This window comes from Diplotaxodon limnothrissa, linkage group LG22, assembly GCF_057381915.1.
Source record: "Diplotaxodon limnothrissa isolate DT_005_m linkage group LG22, D_limnothrissa_male_GT1.1, whole genome shotgun sequence".
NCBI classification, from domain to species: domain Eukaryota; kingdom Metazoa; phylum Chordata; class Actinopteri; order Cichliformes; family Cichlidae; genus Diplotaxodon; species Diplotaxodon limnothrissa.
In genome coordinates, this window is record NC_140616.1 from 20,206,097 (window position 1) to 20,225,194 (window position 19,098).

Sequence of the window (19,098 nt, forward strand, 5' to 3'; positions counted from 1 at the left end):
GCATAGGAGTCACATAAAAACTTCTTTTTTCCTTGGCATTTTGCCTGTCTGTTAGACTTCCAGTGAAGTAAGACAGGGAATCTGGAAAAGACAGCACGGGAATGACAAACAGCAGCGGTTCAGCTCCGCTCTTAACCAGGGAGTCTGCAGCCATGGACAATCAACAACAACTGTGGTATTGGCTTCTGAAAGTAACCACTTAAAAATGTCTAGTCTAGTACTTTAGCTGACCTGAATTATAACAAGTAGCAATACTGCTACTACTACTACTAATAATAATAATAATTATTATTATTATTATTATTATTATTATTTGATATTTTTGCACTTCACTGAACATCAACATTTAAATGAAAACTAGACAAAACCTGCTAGCATAACTGAACAACTATGTAAGGTGAAAGTGAAATTTAGCATTTAAAAAAAAATTATCTTTATTATTATTATTTTGTCCTGTGTTCATGTTCATTCTTCAACAGGTGGGATATTAAAGAGATATCCACATATCAGTGAATCAGTAATTATCCATCCATTCATTTCCTTCATAGTCCTCATCTATATCACACATTGGTTTGGTTTTGGTTTCATGACTATCAACTTCAAGCCTATCTCAGCTGTCAGACTGCGAGAGGCGGGCTACACTCTGGACAGTTAGTCAAGGATAAATAATTATGATCCAATAATAAATACAGTATATAAATGGCACTGTATGGTTACTTTAGCTACTTTAACATAACTTTTAATTTTACTTGAAGCCTGAATACTTGTTTTTTCCACTTGCCACTCAAATAAAATAAATAAATAACAATTAATCTGGATACGCCCCTGTTTATTGTGTTATCCCGTTAGGATGGCTGCCATGAGCGGAACCTTTGCCCTGAGCACCGGTTCTACGGAGCTGTTATGATTGAGCACCGGAAGTATGCAGGGTGACATTTACACAGAAAACTAAGGCGTGTATGAGAGTCCTCAGTGAAGGCTTGTCATCCTTCTGTAGGTTTAATTTTATATGTATAAGTGTGTAGTTTAGAGAGCGCAATGGCCGCGTCGACCTGCCGGTTTCTTTTTCTTCTGCGGGGTACTCGTGTCATCCCTCCTCGTGCAACAGCAGAACGGTAAGGATGCTAACGGGCTAGCCATGCTAACATAAGCTGCAGTTTGAAGCTTGGACACCACAGGGTGACATTGCTGTTTAATTTTGCAATTTCATAAGCTTTAAGCTTAATATCTCGAGTTTGTCTCTTTAAAATAGTAACGTAATAAACCGCCTCTGTTCCTAGTAGAGGAATGAGATTTATCATCTCCTGTCGTTTCTGAGATTCCCCCGTTTGATCTAACATACTGTTTGACTTTCACTTAATGGTTTATAAAGTAGTCCTTTCCCATCTTTAATGCTCTACATGACATGCTTGATAATGAGCGGTTGTTATAGAGAGCATAAAATTACTCCACAGTCCCAGCCAGTACAGTAACATATTCATCAACATTGTAAGGCAAGGCAAGTTTATTTGTATAGCACAATTCAGCAACAAGGTGATTCAAAGTGTTTTACGGAGACATTAGAAACAAAAACAAATAAAAAGCATGATTTAAAATTGATTAAAACAAGCTAACTAACTAACTGATTAACAAACAAACAAACAAAACAGTATATAAAATCAAAACAGATAAAATCAGAACAATAGATAAAATCAGTAGTTAAAATGTTAGTTTTGTAGTTGTAAAAACACTAAATTCACTCTCTGTATGAAGTTAAAGTATTAATATCCTCAGTATTTTACTTTTGTGATGCTCCTGTAGCGCCTTTTTGCTCATGTTGAGCACTCAATGCGTTTCATATTACAAATAATATTCACCCAGTCACACAAGCATTCAGACAGCGATTTTTTCTAACACACACACACACACACACACACACACACACACAACGTAGAATATGTATGACATCCATACTTAAGGACCTCCTCACCACCTCTGCCACAACTGCCATAACTGCCATCACCTGAAATTAAACCCCAATAAACAGAAACATGTCAATAGAGACACCTGCCTACTTTACAGAGCAGGGAATTTCTAGGTAATACAGCTATTGTACTGTTTGTTTGTTTGTTTTTGTTTTTTTGTGATATCTTGGTATTCGTTCCTCCTTATGTGCCAGAGGAATAAAGTAATCTTATTTATAGATAAATATCAAGAGTCTGGTTATTTAGCAGTGGTTAACAAAGATGTCTGATACCAACCTTTGTTTGAAATATTATATTTAATACCAAAAAGCAAAATTTAAGGAAATATCAACATTTCCTTTATTCTGTATGATGCTATAAGCCTCTTCATTTTGCTTTTGTCCTTTTTTCCTATGAAAGTGCAGGTTTCAAGAAGACCTTCTGTAAAAATATACCTTTTTTGATTAATAGCTATGTTATGTGATTGCTGAATTTGGGAACAAAAGTCTTTTATGACTGTTAGAGACAGATTTCATCATTACAGTTGCACATTAACCTGTAACACTGCAGATCAGGAATATTGATGTCCCTCTGCAGGCAGGCAAGAATACTTTGAACTAACAACGAGCCAACAGGCTTCACTCAGTCCCATGTGACACTTGATATTCTCAAACTGTCTATGTAAATGTCCGGACCTGTTTGTTAATGCATCAGCAAGGACACTGCAATGACCCGACTCACTGCAGCAGCAGACTGATGAGTGTTTTTTGTTGTGTTTTTTTTAGCTAAGTAAACTAAAATTGATGAGTAGTTTGAGATCTGAAGCAGTGAGGCAAATTTCAGTGTAGATTATCCAGTGGTGCTTTAAGGATTTTCAGTGCATTAATGTGGATCTATTGTGGACCTATTTCTATCAGAGAAGCTTTGAATGAATCATTGTTTTGTATGTACTGGGCTTTGGTGCTGTCCCAGTTCATCCATTGTCAGAAGCAAGTCATTTAGTTCTTTTTTCCTTAAACCAGCTTTCTTCTTGTTGGCTGCAGCTCATAAACAGAAAGTCTGAGCAGAAGACAGGTGGACATTTTTTTTCTGCCACTAAAAGTTTTTTATTTTTTTTTAGCATTCATAAGTCAGAGTTTGGGGTTTTCCAAAAATTTCAGCTTATTAATGCAAACCTCTGAGGAAATAACTTGAAATCTTGAGTTATCAAGTTGAAATTTTGAGATAGTGATTCAGAAATTAAACTGAAACTTAAAATGATTTTTCAGTGGCATAGGGTGGGACGTTTATGCTCAGAGTTAGTGCTGATTGCCTGAGATGACTTTATTAGGGATATGTGCTATTGCTGAAATCGTACAGGGCCAAGTGTGGGGAAAATTGAGTGTTTAGGGCAATCTGAAGCCTGAGGGTCTTTTTTCCTTACAGGGATTACTTGTATATCTTGTCGCGTCTCATGGTTTGAGACTCATGGATGTTGAGTCTCAAACCATGAGATGCACCTGGCCGATCATGGTTTGAGACTCAACGTCAAGAAGATCAAGTACATGGAAGCTTGTCCCCAAACTGATGGCACCATTAACATCGACGGGGAAGACCTGAAGAAGGCCGACCGATTCAAGTACTTGGGATCGATGATCAGTGGCGACGGGGATATTCTTCCAGACGTGCAAGCTGGGGTCAATGCCGCATGGATGAAGTGGCGTCAAGTGACGGATGTGCTATGCAACCGTCGAATGCCAGACCATCTCAAGGTGAAGATTTACAAGACTGTAGTCTGCCCAGTTGCCCTGTATGGATGGTGTCAAGGCCTCGCGCATTGGGACCAAGTCATGAATGAAGACGTCAGAAAGCGGCTCGGCATCGCACCAATCATGGAGAAAATGCACAAGGCACAGCTACGGTGGTACGGACACGTATTACGCTCAGGCGACAGCTCAGTGGCAAAAACTGCAATGAGGCTTGAGCCCGGTGGCCAGCGACCCCATGGCAGGCCGAAGAACTGGTGGATGGATAGAATAAAGGAAGACGCCCTCGGTCGTGCCAAATGGAGACGGATTTGCCGCAAAGCGGACCCTGCCATGCGGGACAAACGCTAGAAGGAAGAGGATTACTTGTAGATCTTGTCATTTAAAGCTTAATACAGTTACTGCTTAATATGAGCATACACCAACATAACAGTATTAAAATGATTATTTTCTTGCTATTTTAAAATATTTGGCTGTGGTAATGTTGTTAGGAAGCAAGTGTGTCTGACCATTGTTGTTCTAACTGTGGGCGTTACATGGCTTGTTTTCTCTTTCAGTCCTGCCCTGCTGGTTGGTTGTATCAGGACAGTGAAAACCACAACATGGTTTGAGGAAAACCTAACAGAGGACAACCAGGAGTACATGAGGAAGAGCATGGCAGAGGAATACAGACGGCAAACGGCTGAAAAGCTCAACCCACTCAAAGACGAGCCGTGGCCTCGAGATGAGTGGACAGAAGGTGGGTGCAACCATTAGTTAGAGCCGTGTTCGTTATGGTTCTCGTTTCCATCCACTTGGCAACTTCAGCACGTTTTCCTCCGTTCTCTCACCAGGGAGCCGAAGAGTCGGGTTAGTTGCTGTGAAGTTGGGGATGGTGCCTGTCTGGACGAAAACAGGCGAAAGACATGTAGTCACCATGTTACAGGTATCACACTTCCGCTGTGGCTTAGCTTTGATCCATAATAGCTGCAGATAGTCTTCAGGTGTTCAGGAGTGATAACGGGCATTTATGTTTATTATGTATGTGTGAACTTAATGAATTGGATTATTCAATATAGTGGAGAGAAAGAATAGCAAAGTTAGGACTCAAAATCTCACCTTCAGACTTTGATGTTACATTTAAGCTCGTCCTCTTTTACAGCAAGGTGTGAGTAGCAGATACTAAATGTTTGCTTTATTCAGACCACGTTTTATTCCCATCGATTTATCTGTCATTAAAGTAAACTGAAGCGACCACTGGCTGCTTGTGCTCATTTTGCTCTTTATTGATCACGACTTGCATTTTACTTTCAGTGAAATGTCAGTGGTAACAGTTGGACAGATATTTGAATTTTGTCATCGCCTCTCTTTAATATGAGATTCAAGGCAATCAAGAAACTCATATCCCCATCTGCTGACTCACTTCAGTCACAGTTAGTCATTTTCTCTTCAGCTGAAATGTTAATGGTCTACACAAAAAAAGAGAAGATGACAAGTTGAATAATGAAATTACTCCCACCACTTTAGCTTTTGGGTTCATGTTTTTATCTGAACTGAAGCTGAAGGCTCGTCATAACAAATGGAACGAGAGCAGGAGGGCAGGTTAAAATGGTGGGTTTTAAAAGAAGTTATGAAACTTTAACGTGGTGTATGTCCTTCATCAGTTGTGCAGATATCGCACACACTGTACAATGTGCATAATGATGCAAAGTTGTTGTTACAGTAATGTATCTTGATGAATTTATCTCTTTGCTGATTGTTATTATTATATTGCACCAGACTCTTCCACCATCTATTTCTATCATCGTTCATCACGACTGTGGCCCTGGCTCTTATTAGATTAAGTACAGCGGCAGCGCTGTCTACCTGATTGATAATGCAGCATCTGTTTTCTCCAGGTGCAGGATTGTCACATAATAAAGTACCTGTCCAAAGAAGAATACGATGGACACTCTGCTGCTCTCATTGTAGGAGGAAAAAATGTGTCCCCATTCCACGTAAGTAGAAGAAGTGTGGTTGAATTTGTGCATTTGACAGCGCTTCACGCTGGTTATGCTTTGGGAGAACAATCCTGCAAAGGTGGCCACTGGCCTTTAAAAACGGCAATTCATGTTAAGTGTTTCGTACTTTTCACAAAGCATATTTTTTTCATTCTGTCAAGCTGTGGTGAGTGTTCACACGAGGCCTGAGCTGGTGATAAAGTGTTGAGTTTGTACTGAATTGCAACACCAGCCTCTGCTGCCAAACACTTTATCCTGTCAAAGTGTTGAGTGTCCACGACTGAACGATGTGTGCCACATGCAGCTGACTCACGAGTTGAAAACATCGCTCAGCCATACTGTACAGACCTAACGCGTATTTGTTAGTTCTCGCTATATTTTATCAGTGCGACAGCTTTATGGATGCATAACTTTGTCATCTCCTTCCCCCCCAAATGGAAATGAATTGGTAATTTCATATGGAAATTCCAGTTAACAATCAATGATTGTATTTTGCACCCATCAAACACATTATTAATAAACAAGATGGGTGTAAATGAGTGACATCACTCACCTCATTACTATGCAGTGTTCTGCTGGGGAGAGAACGCTAAACTTTGCTTTAGACTGTGTGTTGACACTTCCGGATGTGTTGCCATCATGGCATAAAGAGGACACACAGCAGGGATTTTCATGGTGATTCATTTCTTAGTCGACTAAACAAGGAAACATGTAGACTAACAGACTAGTTTAAAGGTAAGAAACGCTGAAAAGTATGACGCATTACAAATGACGCATTGTTTTACGATTCATGACAGCCATCTCAATCGAAGTTAAAATCTTCCATCCATAATTTCTTCCGCTTATCCCGTGGCAGCAACCTAAACAGAGAGCCCAGACCTCCATCTCCCCAGCCACATCTTCCAGCTTATCCGGGGTAACACCAATGCCCCCTAGTTACTCCAGTGTGTCCTGGGTCTACCGTGTGGCCTTCTCCCCATAGGACCTGCCTCCTTTCGATGTGGAGGAGCAGCTATACTTGAGTTCCTCCTAAATAACTGCACTCTTCACTCTATATCAGACAGTTTTCAACAATGATGTCGGGGCTGCAGCTACATGTGGTTGAAGATGGCTGCATAACATCAATTAAACTGTTAACAATTAAATTAAATGACAATTATGTCTGGTAACAACTAGTGTAATAAACTTTAAGGCCCCATGACTGCTCTCAGAAGTCAATAATACGATTAATTGAAAAGCAAGACAGCATCACTGGCTGATAAACATATACTGCCTCCTACAAAACAGGTTTAAAAAGAATCTCCTCTTAAGGAGGATTTTGGCTTTAAAATGCTCGAAATGTTCCTTCTTTTAAATGAAAAACAAAGGAACAAGTGCGAATACATTAGGGTGTCATTTATTTTTCTGGGCCTCAGTACATGCTCAATGGGCCGGTGTCAGGATTTCACTTGTCCAGCGTGAAGTTGTTTTTGAATCCTTTTCACACAGCCACATCACTCTTTATTCAGAAGCAGAGTTTGTTGGAGTGAGAGGCTTTGGCAGACGGATTTTCAGTCAACAGAAGGGGGGAGAGAGAGAGAGTTTAGAGTGACTGGAGGCGCTAAGATGAGAGCGAGCCGAGTGAAAGCAAATGTCAAAGACTCTCAGTGCCAAGTGTGTGTGCGTACGCTTGTTAGAGTGCGTTTTGTGTGCGAGTGTGTTTGGCTCCCATACAGTCATAACAGGCCCGTGGTTAATTTGAAAACGCTAAAGTCCAGCTGCTTCTTACTGCATTTACTTCTTTTAACACCTTATTTCCTTGCTTCTTATTTTTCTCTTGCACTCCGTCACTATGCCTGACAGAGGTCTGAAAAACAAATGGAGGTATTCAGGAACGCAGGAGTGCCTCCAAAGCAGAAAGTCACTGCCTTTAAAGTCTCCGACAGTGCCATCATCAAGCCAGGTATGAAATGACATTGAATTTTGCAAAGAAAGATCACTTATTAGGCTTTTGTGCGTGATTGGTAATGCAGGCTTGTTTGTTGCATGTTCAGGCACTCCTCTGTATGCAGCACATTTCCGTCCTGGCCAGTATGTGGACGTCACGGGCAAATCGTAAGTTATGTTCTGCCAGCTCCTCATTGGCGCTCCTCTGCTTGGCTCCTGTTCCTGCTTCTTACCCTTTCCCAGCGTCACGTTTTGAAGAGAGTTCAGTTTTTGACTTTACAAGAAATTCCATGTCTGTCCTTTTTTCTTTCCTTTTTTAAATATTGTTACCTTCTGGAGAAACATGTCAACATAAAAGTAATCTGGAAATCTGAGCGTGTGTAAATAAACTTTGTGGTGCGTGTTTGTTTGTAGAATCGGTAAGGGTTTTCAAGGTGTAATGAAGAGATGGGGATTTAAAGGTCAACCAGCCACCCACGGCCAAACCAAAACTCATCGCAGACCGGGAGCTTCTGGACCAGGAGGGGTTAGACAAACACACACACACACGCTTGTTACGATGTTCATCCATGCCAAACGTGAACATTTGGTTCCCCAAAATCCATTAATATGAACATGTGTGATATTCATCGTCTGCTTCCAGGATCCAGCTAAAGTTTTCAAAGGGAAGAAGATGCCCGGCCAAATGGGCAACAGCTACATCACTGCTTATGGACTGAAGGTACACACACACACGCGCACACATAAACTTAAAGAGCCTTAGTTTTAAACTTGGTTGTCCTTGCCTGCAATTTCAGCTCAATATTCTTTCATCTGCCTCTTCTCTATCCCGCTTCCAGATATGGAGGGTCAATACCAAGTACAATGTGCTGTACGTTAACGGCTCTGTCCCCGGGCACAAGAACTGCTTACTGAAGGTAAATATAATCATACACAGTCAAAGTGGAGTGTGAAGTCGAAGGTCAACCCCAGCATGCTTAGTGTTCATACAGAGACAAGTGACCTTGCACCTGTAAAACACCGTCACACCTGCAAGACGGTGTGATCAGTCTTCATCGACGCAGTGCTGGATCAGCTGTGTGTGTGTGTGTGTGTGTGTTGTGGGGGAATGGGAGCATGCTCCTTAACGATGTTAGGATTACCCAAAGCATCCATCTCCATACTCAGCATGTTGTGCTTTGTGTGTGTGTGTGTATTGCTGAAACATAGATGCAGGCTATTATTTGTTTTGCAGACAAGCGATAATGAATACAAATGCGTGTTGCATTTCACCCAGCTCAGCTGTGTGCAACACAAACACACGCCTGGATTCATTATAGATTATACAGCCCCAAAGGACACACATGCAGGTTATTAATGCTTGTTCATTGTTTTTTTTTAATTATTCAGAGGGGCCCTAATGTCCCTTTGTACATGAGGACCAGTCATGGTTTATTAATTTAAATTAAATCTGGCTGCAATTAATGATAATTTTTATTATTGGTTTCAGTGCTGACTGTTTGATTAATCACTTAGGACACTGGTTTCTATGTTGGGGTCAGGAGAGTAGGGGGTGGAGGGATGGAAAGGTGCTGTCAAAAGGTTTTGTGGCTGCTGGAAATTTTAAATTTTGGCAACTGCAAAGTGCTGTGAGCATTTCAGCATTCCTGTTCACTCCGAGGAAATCCCATTCTGACCACCTGCATGAGTTCATCTGCGGCCAGACTATCAATGCAGACTTCCAAGCTGGGGTGTGTGAGGACAACATCTGCCCATTCACATTGCATTGAAAAGTTTTTGTCCACATCTGCACAATCAGTGCTCACCACCTACTGTACTTTGTAGATCTGGATCCCCATGATTGTCCTTTTTACCAAAACAGTTTTAAAGTGAAACTTTTATGTAACACACTTAAGGGAGATCCAGTGTGTAAAAACGATGCACAGGTGAATGTGGAGTAGGAGACTGACAAATGTTTTGGTGCATCGCCAGCTGTGATGCAAATGTCTGCTGGTCTGTGGTGGTGAAGACAGCTGAGCTTAAAAGTGAAGCTGTGATTTACCGGTCAGTCTGTGTTTCCACTCTCACCAAACGCCGTGACCTCTAGTTAGTGACAGAAAGAATGAGATCACGAATACAAGCGATAAAAACAAGTTTCCTTCAAAGGGTTGCTTTGAAGAGCCGATATTGAGCCAGTGGAGGTGATTCAGGGATCTTACTAGAATACTTCCTGAATGCCTCCTAAACGAGGTATTTCGGGCTTGTACTACAGGGAGGGAGTTTTGTGGCAAACGCAGGACACACTGGAGAGATTTTATTTCTCAGCTGGCTTGGAAATCACTCACTGTACCACCAGATGAGATGGAAGAGGTGACGGAGGAAGAGTGGGTTTCTTGATGGATGGATGCAGTTGGAATGCGACTAGAAGTGATGTGAAGGTGCACAATGACGTGATCTTAAAGGGGAGATCAAGGCATAGTTTTTGATTTTTATGGGCAAAGGTGCCGAAGTCTGTGATTGCAATTCGTACATCTGTATACACACTGTGTTTCAGGGTTCAGTGAGACTGATGTCAAACACTAAATAGAACAACTAGTCAGTCAGAAATAATTCCAAGCGTGATTTATTTAATGCTCCTCGTGGAGCAAATTGTTTTCAAGCAGAGTACACGACCGACCGCCAATTATAAATGACTAAAGGAGGTAATTTGTACGGCGGTGTATTAGCTCCAGTCTAGGTGAAATTTAAAAAAAAAAGGTTGAAGAGCCAGGGGAGAAAAGTTATGTTCTGAGGAACAACAATGAATTTAAAGCTAGTAATACATTCGCCCCGATATTTTCAGAGTAAAAAAGCATGGAAGGACACTGCCATGAGCTGAGATGATGGCGTTTGTGTATGAGTTACTGATGTTTCGATGATCATCTGTGAAAGCTCGTGCATTCTGGTAGCGTGGTGTTTACTTGCATAAAGTAAAAAAAACCAGGAGGATACAAAATAACTGGCCATCTTTAAAAACGAGGAAGAGACTTTGAAACTAGCGATTATTGATCTAGAATGGAGACCCATTCGATAACTACATGGCTTATTACTCTCCTCAAATGCTTTCATTTTACGGGACTAGTTTTGAAAGTTTCGGGAGAAGCTGCCATGTTGGTTTCAGTTAAAGATCAAGGAGCAGACAGCCCACGCGAGGCATTTGTCCAGTCTGTCTTTGCACGGTTTCAGGAGGCTGGAGGAGAAGATAAGAGACTCTAAATCACGTATCAGATACCGTCGTGCAGCTCGTCCATCACACTAAAAAGCTGCTCGATCGCTCACAAAACAAAACACCTCACTGCACGTGTAACGTTATCTTCAGTAGCCTGACTTTTGCTTTTTTATATATATTTATATTTTTGCTTCATAAATAAGTTTTTAGTCACTAAGAAAATTAAGTAGCGGTGTTTCTATGTGTTCCAGGTAAGAGACACTGTGCTACCGAGCAGAAGGTCCACCCTGCTCAACCCTCCTTTTCCGACCTACTTCACAGAAGAGGACGGTGACCTGGACGAAGACCTGTACGACGAAGACTTGTTCGTTCACACAGAGCCATCGTTAACACTGACCTGACCTCTCACACACACAACTGTTTCACACAAACCTGCTAACTGTACCTTGATCCTGTAATAAAAGAGTATTTCCTTGTATTCTCTCCAGCCTTGTCTTTGTGTGTGTGTGTGAGTGTGTGTGAGAGAGAGAGATGCGCTGGCACAAAGAATGTCTGTCTGATCCAAACAGTTATTACATCTGTCTTGGTTTTTTTCTCCTCTCAGAAACCATGGTAACTGTAGGAGTGATGATGTCACTAGAGGATCCCCAAGTAGAGAGAGGGAGAGAAATGGGGAGGAAAAAAAGACAATGAAACAAAAACAAGGGAGAAGTGAGGCAGGCCTGCTGGAGAACTGTGCAATATCTATGCAGAGGAGGAGGGAGGGATGGAAATGAGTGTGTGAAACAGTGAGGGGAATACAGACGGGAGGCAAGGAATAGGCTGGTATGGGAGAAGTAATGAATTGGGTATAAAGCAGGGAAGCAAATACAAAGGAGTTTTATTTTTGTTTTGTTTTTTTTAGGTGGGGATGAGCCAGTGAAGGAGTGGAGGGCAGAGAGGGAGAGGCAGGGATGAAGGCTAACAAAGGTTGACATTTGTGCATAAGAGGATAAATGAGGACATTAATGTTGCAGGAGGAACTGCTGGGTGCTTAAGCCTGTGCTTGTGTGTTTGTGTTCAGCAGTATTTAAATGAGGCAGACTGTTTGTGGGTTAACGGAGCTCCTTAGGCACAGTGTGGACGCCTCTTTTTGTGGGTAGCAAGTTATCAGATGAAAATCATGTCCTCCTAACTGTTTGACTGTTGTTTAGTGTGTATCTTCAGAGGCCTGTAGTCCTTCTCTGCTCCATATCTGCCATGTAATTGACAACAACAGAAAAAAACCAAAACAGGCTTTTGTTTGAAACACTGACAAGAAGCAGCGATGCTTCACAGGATCCGCTGCAACAATTGCGGATGCGCACAGCATCGATTTCTTTTTCCTAATTGCAACGCTGCACTGCCCTCCCACTGTCTGACATGTGTAACATGCAGGAGCTGGCCATCATTTAGCTATAAAACAGTACAAAGTGATGACGCAGTTTGTGGCAATAGCTATAGCATACCACGGCTTGTAGGTCTGTAAGACAGCGGCAGGTTCTTTGAAATGGTAATGATATCGTTTGAAAGTCCTGCTCTGTGGAGCCTGCACATCATCTGGCTTTTGTGGGGGTGGACAAGAGGAGAGCAGAGCGGGGAGGGAAAGAAAAAGGGTGGGGTGGTCTTTGCCTGTCAAAGCAGCAGAGCAGAAAGAGAAGACGATGAAGTCCGGCCAGGATTGGGAAGCCGCGGTCTCCCCTGACTTTCACAAGACTCTTCCTTCACCTGAGGAGGTGTGCTGGACTGTAAACTGCTTGTTTATGCAGAGCTTTGCCTGTGAAACAAGACCAGGCTGTTTTTCACATGGTAAGCAGTCCAATAAGTCAGCAACCCTATTAAAACTATATTAGAATTTATGTATTAAAAAAGACCTCCAGTATATGATTATGTATTTTGAATAGTCAATAAATATGCCCGGACTGTGTTGCAAAAAAAATAACATCCACACTATTACACCAACTCCAGCCTGAACCAGTCGTACGAGGCGGGATGGATCCATGCTTTCATCCATGCTCTGACCCTAACATCTGAACATTTCAGCAGAAATCGAGACTCATCAGACCAAACAATGGTTTTCCAGTCTCCTGTTAAGTTCTGGTGAGCCCGTGTGTATTGTAGGTTCAGTTTCTTGTTCTAAGGTGACAGGAGTGACACCCAGTGTGATCTTCTGCTGCCGTAACCTGTCATCTTCAAGTCGATGTGTTGTGCATCCAGAGACGTACTTTGGCTGTAACAAGTGGTTATTTTAGTTCCAATCTGCTTGAGGTAATCTGGCCATTCTCCTCTGACTCCTGATATTAAGAGGGCATAGAACTGCCACTCGATGGGTATTTTCTCTTTCATAGATCATTCTCAAGAATTCTCACTCACAAGAAAGCACTTTAAAAATGACTTGGACCTGAATTTATTGAGATTTACTGCTAAACTACGACTTAGCATATGAGTAGAAAATGTGACCTTAAAAAAAGACAGAGAAAAAAAGACAGCCAAGCCCTGAAAACTTGTCAGTAAATAATGCGATTGGCCTCGGGCTGCAGCGAAATAATTCCACGAGTGATATTTCTACAAGTTTGTTTGATTCATCCCAGAAAACTGTGGGAAAGTTGCACTGTTAGGTTTTGAGAGGGCATGCATAACCAAAAATCACTTGGGACCAAAAATAGTAATTCATTCAAATCAGAATAGTTTCTATAATTGACTAGCGCTGAAAGAGTCGTTGACCGTGCATGTAACTTTGACTAATGAAGAAATTGTGCTCAATTCCACTTTGCTAATCAGGACTTTTGCCTTTATTTGGACTCGATTCAAGACTTATTATTCAACGACTCTCTTAAAACAGCGTACAGGAGTGTAGCTATCGCTGGGGAGAAAAGCGCAAGTTTGCAAATGTAGATATTTAAGTGCTCTGACCAGCCACGCTCACCAGTTTTCTTGCCTGTGTAACAATCCTGAATCTGATCTCAAAATGCAAATCTATTAGTTAATTAAAGAGCTGAGTTTTGGCTGAATCTAAACATTTCGGGGAAATTACTTGGAGAGTGTGTGAGAGGTTTGGCCTGCTACTTTGACCCGGGTCTGACATGATGGATCTCCTGCTCTACTTCTGCTGGCTCAACACATGAGAGACCTGATTTCCATTAGTAAAGAGGGCACACGCACATACACACACAGCCTCTCCTTGTATACACACCTAAAGTGACCATCACTATCTCTTTTGCACAAACACACACACAAACACACACTTTTAATGCCTCCTTAGCGAGCAAAGATTCCCTCTCCTAGACTGGTCAGCACTTATGTTGTTGCCTCCTTGCCGAGTTTACACACAAACTCCGGGTCTGACCTGCATCTTAACAACACGCACGCACAAAGGCGCATGTGTGTGGTGGCGTGCGCCGCGCAATATGAATTATTGAGTGTGTTATTTGAGGGACAGCTGGCTCTTGAGCACATTAAGTGCCTCAGTTAGACAGCCAGTTACAGCAGTCTACAGTGACAGCAGTGAAGAGTCACTAAACAGAAGTGAAGAGGGGAAAGAAAGAATGCTAATGCAATTTCACACCGGCTTGTATCAGCAGGCAATTATAAAAGTGTTTATATAAGCTCTCGCGTCAGGGATAAAACAAATGAATCTTTTAAACAGAAACGGAGCAGTAAAATCATTTTCTAATAGTCTAGCTACCATCCTAGTCTGCAAATACATGCATCTAAATGACATTTGAACTTTACAGAGGAAATCATCTGAGCAATGTATCATGGACGCCTTGGCACATTTACTGAGAGAAAACTGCACCAGTTGCTCAGCCTACATTTGGCAGCGTCGTGCAGAACTTCTAAATATAAATATTTGTATATGTGTTGTTAATTATAATTTGATCCAATAAGAATTGATGGCTAAATGTGGAAAGAGAGACGCACCCTGCTAGTAATTTCACATGCACAATTATCGCCGCACATCCCTTTAAGCCGCTCTGCTGGTGGTCCTGCTGGTGCGGGCCCCTCCCAGTTGTGCACACCTGGGTCTCAGGGGTGTGTGTGTGTGATGATTCCCACCCGTGTAGGTAAATTTGGGTTCCTTCCTTCCAGCACCACTGGGTGAGAGCAGGGTGCATCCTTTGTATCCCCGCCTTCCCTCTTCACAGGTGTTCCTATCCTGCTTTTAGATGTGATCGTGTGTGTGTGTGTGTGTGTGTTGCAGTTATGATCCCACAAAGCAGTGTTTATAACTGCCTTTCACCATTCCTTGCTTAGTTTCCCTCAATTCTTTTTAAGGATTCATGGAGGAATGATGGAGACAGAAGGGAAGAGTGGAGAGAGATTTTGGTACTCTGTGTCAACATGTAGCAAAGGGAATACGCCGACAGCCTCAGCATTTTGTGGGCCATCGGTTAAAACCTTAGCAGTGTGCTCGACCACTCAAAATGCAGTATCCTAAGAAAGTTTAAGTTGAGAAACCAGTTACATAAAAGTAAAACTTTGAATTTAATTATTAATTAGATTCTCCTTTATGCTGATTTTGTTAGTGTTCATTAAATAAATATTTACATTTACAGCTCGTCTACAGTTCTGAAACGGCAAAATGTCTTGCTGCGTCTCAAGGACTGAGATAAACGCAGAACAAGAAGATGCAGTAGTTTTAACTTAAGTGGAAACTTTTGATGAAACATCAATATCCACAGATCACAGGAAAGAGATTTACAGAGGAATTAAAACCAAAGGTTCAACACAACTGCTGGAAATTATATTTGGCAAAAGATTATCTGACTATACTGCTTAAAAGCCACAAATTAAAACAATTAAATAATTATAATTCATCATTGGGTTACAATATATTCTTAGATGAACATCTTTTTTACCCCCAAGGTTCTAGCTAATTTTGCCCAAAAACTGTAAATAAAAGATGAACACAGCCACCATGCTATCATCTGGTGACCTCTGAACTATTGCCACGCTGTTTTGTTGGGGTTTTCCCTCCCTCTTGCTCTCTCTCAGAGACACAGACTATCAACTATCAGCTAACAAAACCAGGCTGAATACTGAATTCTGTTTTCAACATTTTTTCACATTGGAGTCTGTGGGAATTGACTCACTTTTGTAGTCAGTCTCAAGTGGCCATTGGAGAAGGTGAAGATTCTGGCACTTCCATCTTGGCTTAGTTTCTCAGCTCGAGATGTTGCTGTTTGATTTTAACTGAGAACATAATATAAAGGCAAAATCCCAAAAAACAAAATACAAATAAAATAGAATTGAATAGAATTCCTTTTATTGTCACTATACACATGTACAATGAGATACAGAGCATCTCCTTCCTTCTGTAGACATGTGGGAAAAGAAAAGGGTGGGGGGGGGGGGGGGGGGTTGCACAGTTCTGCAGTACTATATATATATTACTACTATATACTATATTATACTATACTATACTATACTATATACATGGTATTCAAAAAATATAAGCTGCATTCAAAAAACATCAAATGTCCAAATATACAATTGGGGGAAAAAAATTATGCTTCACCCATCCGGTTCTTCCTTTTACAGCAAAGTGAAAATCTAAACTCCAACATTAGGGTCACAAACTGTGAGTGGTTGCCCGGATACAGGAGATGACTTATCGTCAAAGCATTCAGCCTTTTGCCTCGCTTTTCACATATAGGTAAGTGGTTCGTTAGCCCATTCCCTGTTAAAATGTCTGACATCATCCTGTACATTTCACAGCCACTGCAGGTACCCTAAATGTGTGCACTTCTGTGGGGCTTAAATGAGCCATGTTGAGACTGGGAGGTAAATGTCAGCGGTTTTCAGCCGGAAACCTTCGCCACAAGAATGTGACCACGGGATGTCGAGTAAATCCATATGAAAGCCGAGGGAGAGGGCTGAGAGCGGGGGTAGGGACGTTACTGCAAAATTATCACTGCAAAACCAAAGAAAATGAGAAGGGGAAGCGGAGACTGATGAAGGAAGTGAAAGTTGATTTTCAGAGGTTAATTTAACTTCTTTCCTGACTTTGAGGTTAATCTGTGACATTATACTGTGCGTGTAGGTGTGTAGATGTGTAAGTGCCCTAAAGGACAAGGCTGCTGATAACTCACGACTTTGTTATCCCATGAAAAGCAAACAAACCCAGCAATATGTCAGACTATTTTCTCTGGGGACTATTTTCTGGGAACATTTTGTACATTGTGAGTATAATAGACTGTATATAAAAGGTGGATGTAGCTACTGTGATGTCACGCATTAGTCGGTCTGTGGATGCACACTTTCAATCCTTCACTTTAGCTTCATGGCCTTTGGCATCTTGTTTTTTTTCTGAAAACAAAAGTAAGCATATTCACAGAGAGAGGGTTGAGCGTTAAGTTAACAGCTAACTATAGCCTGTATATAAAAGATGGATGTAGCTTCGGGGTCTGAAAAGCCTTTTAAGCTATGGTGGAAGTGCCTTAAACAGCCATTCTTCCCAACAGCTGGCAGGGATATTTTCTCTGGTTCCAAGTCCTATGATTTATGACTTAAGTTACCAATTTACTGATATGGTGGTGCGGTGGTTAGCACAGCAGGAAAGTCCTGGTTTTATACACATTTTTGTCCAAAGACATGCATATAGGTTAACTAGTGATTCTAAATGAATGGATGATGTGTGTGTTAATTTCAAACAAGGTGATGTCATTAGAGTGAAAACAGATGACATAACAGGGTATGCATTAGTGCGGGTCTGACTTGCAAAGTCACCACCACACGGTCTGCTCTCAGTTCATCACTCAGATCCACTCCACTGCTTGTGAGGAGCGGTTTCAAAACATCAAGATGCCGATGGCCAACCCGCTCAGCTAGAGCTTTAAAAACAGACAAATGAGGGATGCTGTGTTGGCTATGTGCATTTTTTTTTAAATATACAGTCCATGCAGCATTACCTGTGTGCATCCATAGACTGCAGTGGTGCATGTACAGATACACAGACTAGCGAGTCACTGCCAACATAAAGTAATGAAAACAAAAACAAAACAAAACAAAACTGAGCACTGACTTCTTGGAGGGTTTGTTACAGTTCACCACACAAAAAATCCTGTTATCTGTTGTATAAATTGCATTAAAACTGCCCCCCCAGAAAAGCACCACCATATTTTAATAGTCACTTTCATCCATTTGATGATACTTCATGCCGTCAGGATTTAACTGTAATGAACGACTGTCACCCAGCGTAACAATGAAACTCATCAGCTGTGTGCGCGTGTTTGGCTTGTCCTCACGCAAAGAACACGAAAACATAATTTTATTGGCAGTTTGTGCCAATAAAAATAATTTGGCAGTTTGTGCTGCTCAGATTTCTGTCATCACCCCCTAACAGTGTGGAGATGAAGAGGATTTCATGTGTGTGTGTGTGTGTGTGTGTGTGTGTGTGTTGCTCAGAGCATCAAATGAACTGCATGGCTGGGTGTGTGTTGCTCAGAGCATCAAATGAACTGCATGGCTGGACACCACATGGATAGTTTAAATGGGAACTTTTTTATTTTTTTACAATTTGGATGCAATTACCCTTTATGTGGTCGTTTCTCGGAGAGTACGCACTTCTTCTCTCGCGCACACCCACGAGTGCACACAAAGTGATGACATTTCTTACTCCTGAATAGAAAGCCATTTAACCTGACTCACAAGAAGCCGAAGGACACAAAAGCAATGGCACAAAGCGAGCGGGAGAAAGACTGCGAGTAGGGGGTCTCATAATACAGTGGAAGCTTAACACATTAGAAGGCATCATTTTAGAAACTTTAAAAACAGACGTGCGCCGCTTCTGTTGTGGACGGACAACACATGCAATAACTCTGTGTCTTTGTCCAGATTTGTGATTATTAATGTGCGTCAGTTTTCTGTGAAAATACAGTCACTGCATTGTACTCCTCTAATTATAAAAACCTTCATCTGCAGTGGAGGCATCTCAGGAGACCTGTGTGTGTGTGATGATTCCCACCCGTGTAGGTAAATTTGGGTTCCTTCCTTCCAGCACCACTGGGTGAGAGCAGGGTGCATCCTTTGTATCCCCGCCTTCCCTCTTCACAGGTGTTCCTATCCTGCTTTTAGATGTGATCGTGTGTGTGTGTGTGTGTGTGTGTGTTGCAGTTATGATCCCACAAAGCAGTGTTTATAACTGCCTTTCACCATTCCTTGCTTAGTTTCCCTCAATTCTTTTTAAGGATTCATGGAGGAATGATGGAGACAGAAGGGAAGAGTGGAGAGAGATTTTGGTACTCTGTGTCAACATGTAGCAAAGGGAATACGCCGACAGCCTCAGCATTTTGTGGGCC

At 41.6% G+C, this 19,098-nt stretch overlaps 1 protein-coding gene across 1 annotated transcript; it reads left to right on the forward strand.

The window, feature by feature from the left end:
• The first annotated feature begins 920 nt into the window (after positions 1 to 920).
• mrpl3 (mitochondrial ribosomal protein L3) lies at positions 921 to 11,240 on the forward strand. Its single transcript, XM_085346360.1, has 10 exons — positions 921 to 1,115; positions 4,246 to 4,427; positions 4,522 to 4,613; positions 5,566 to 5,664; positions 7,510 to 7,609; positions 7,701 to 7,761; positions 8,008 to 8,119; positions 8,237 to 8,314; positions 8,433 to 8,510; positions 11,032 to 11,240. Exons 1-10 carry the CDS (start codon positions 1,039 to 1,041, stop codon positions 11,179 to 11,181), a joined length of 1,029 nt encoding a protein of 342 aa, XP_085202486.1. The 5' UTR covers positions 921 to 1,038; the 3' UTR covers positions 11,182 to 11,240.
• Positions 11,241 to 19,098: the final 7,858 nt, after the last annotated feature.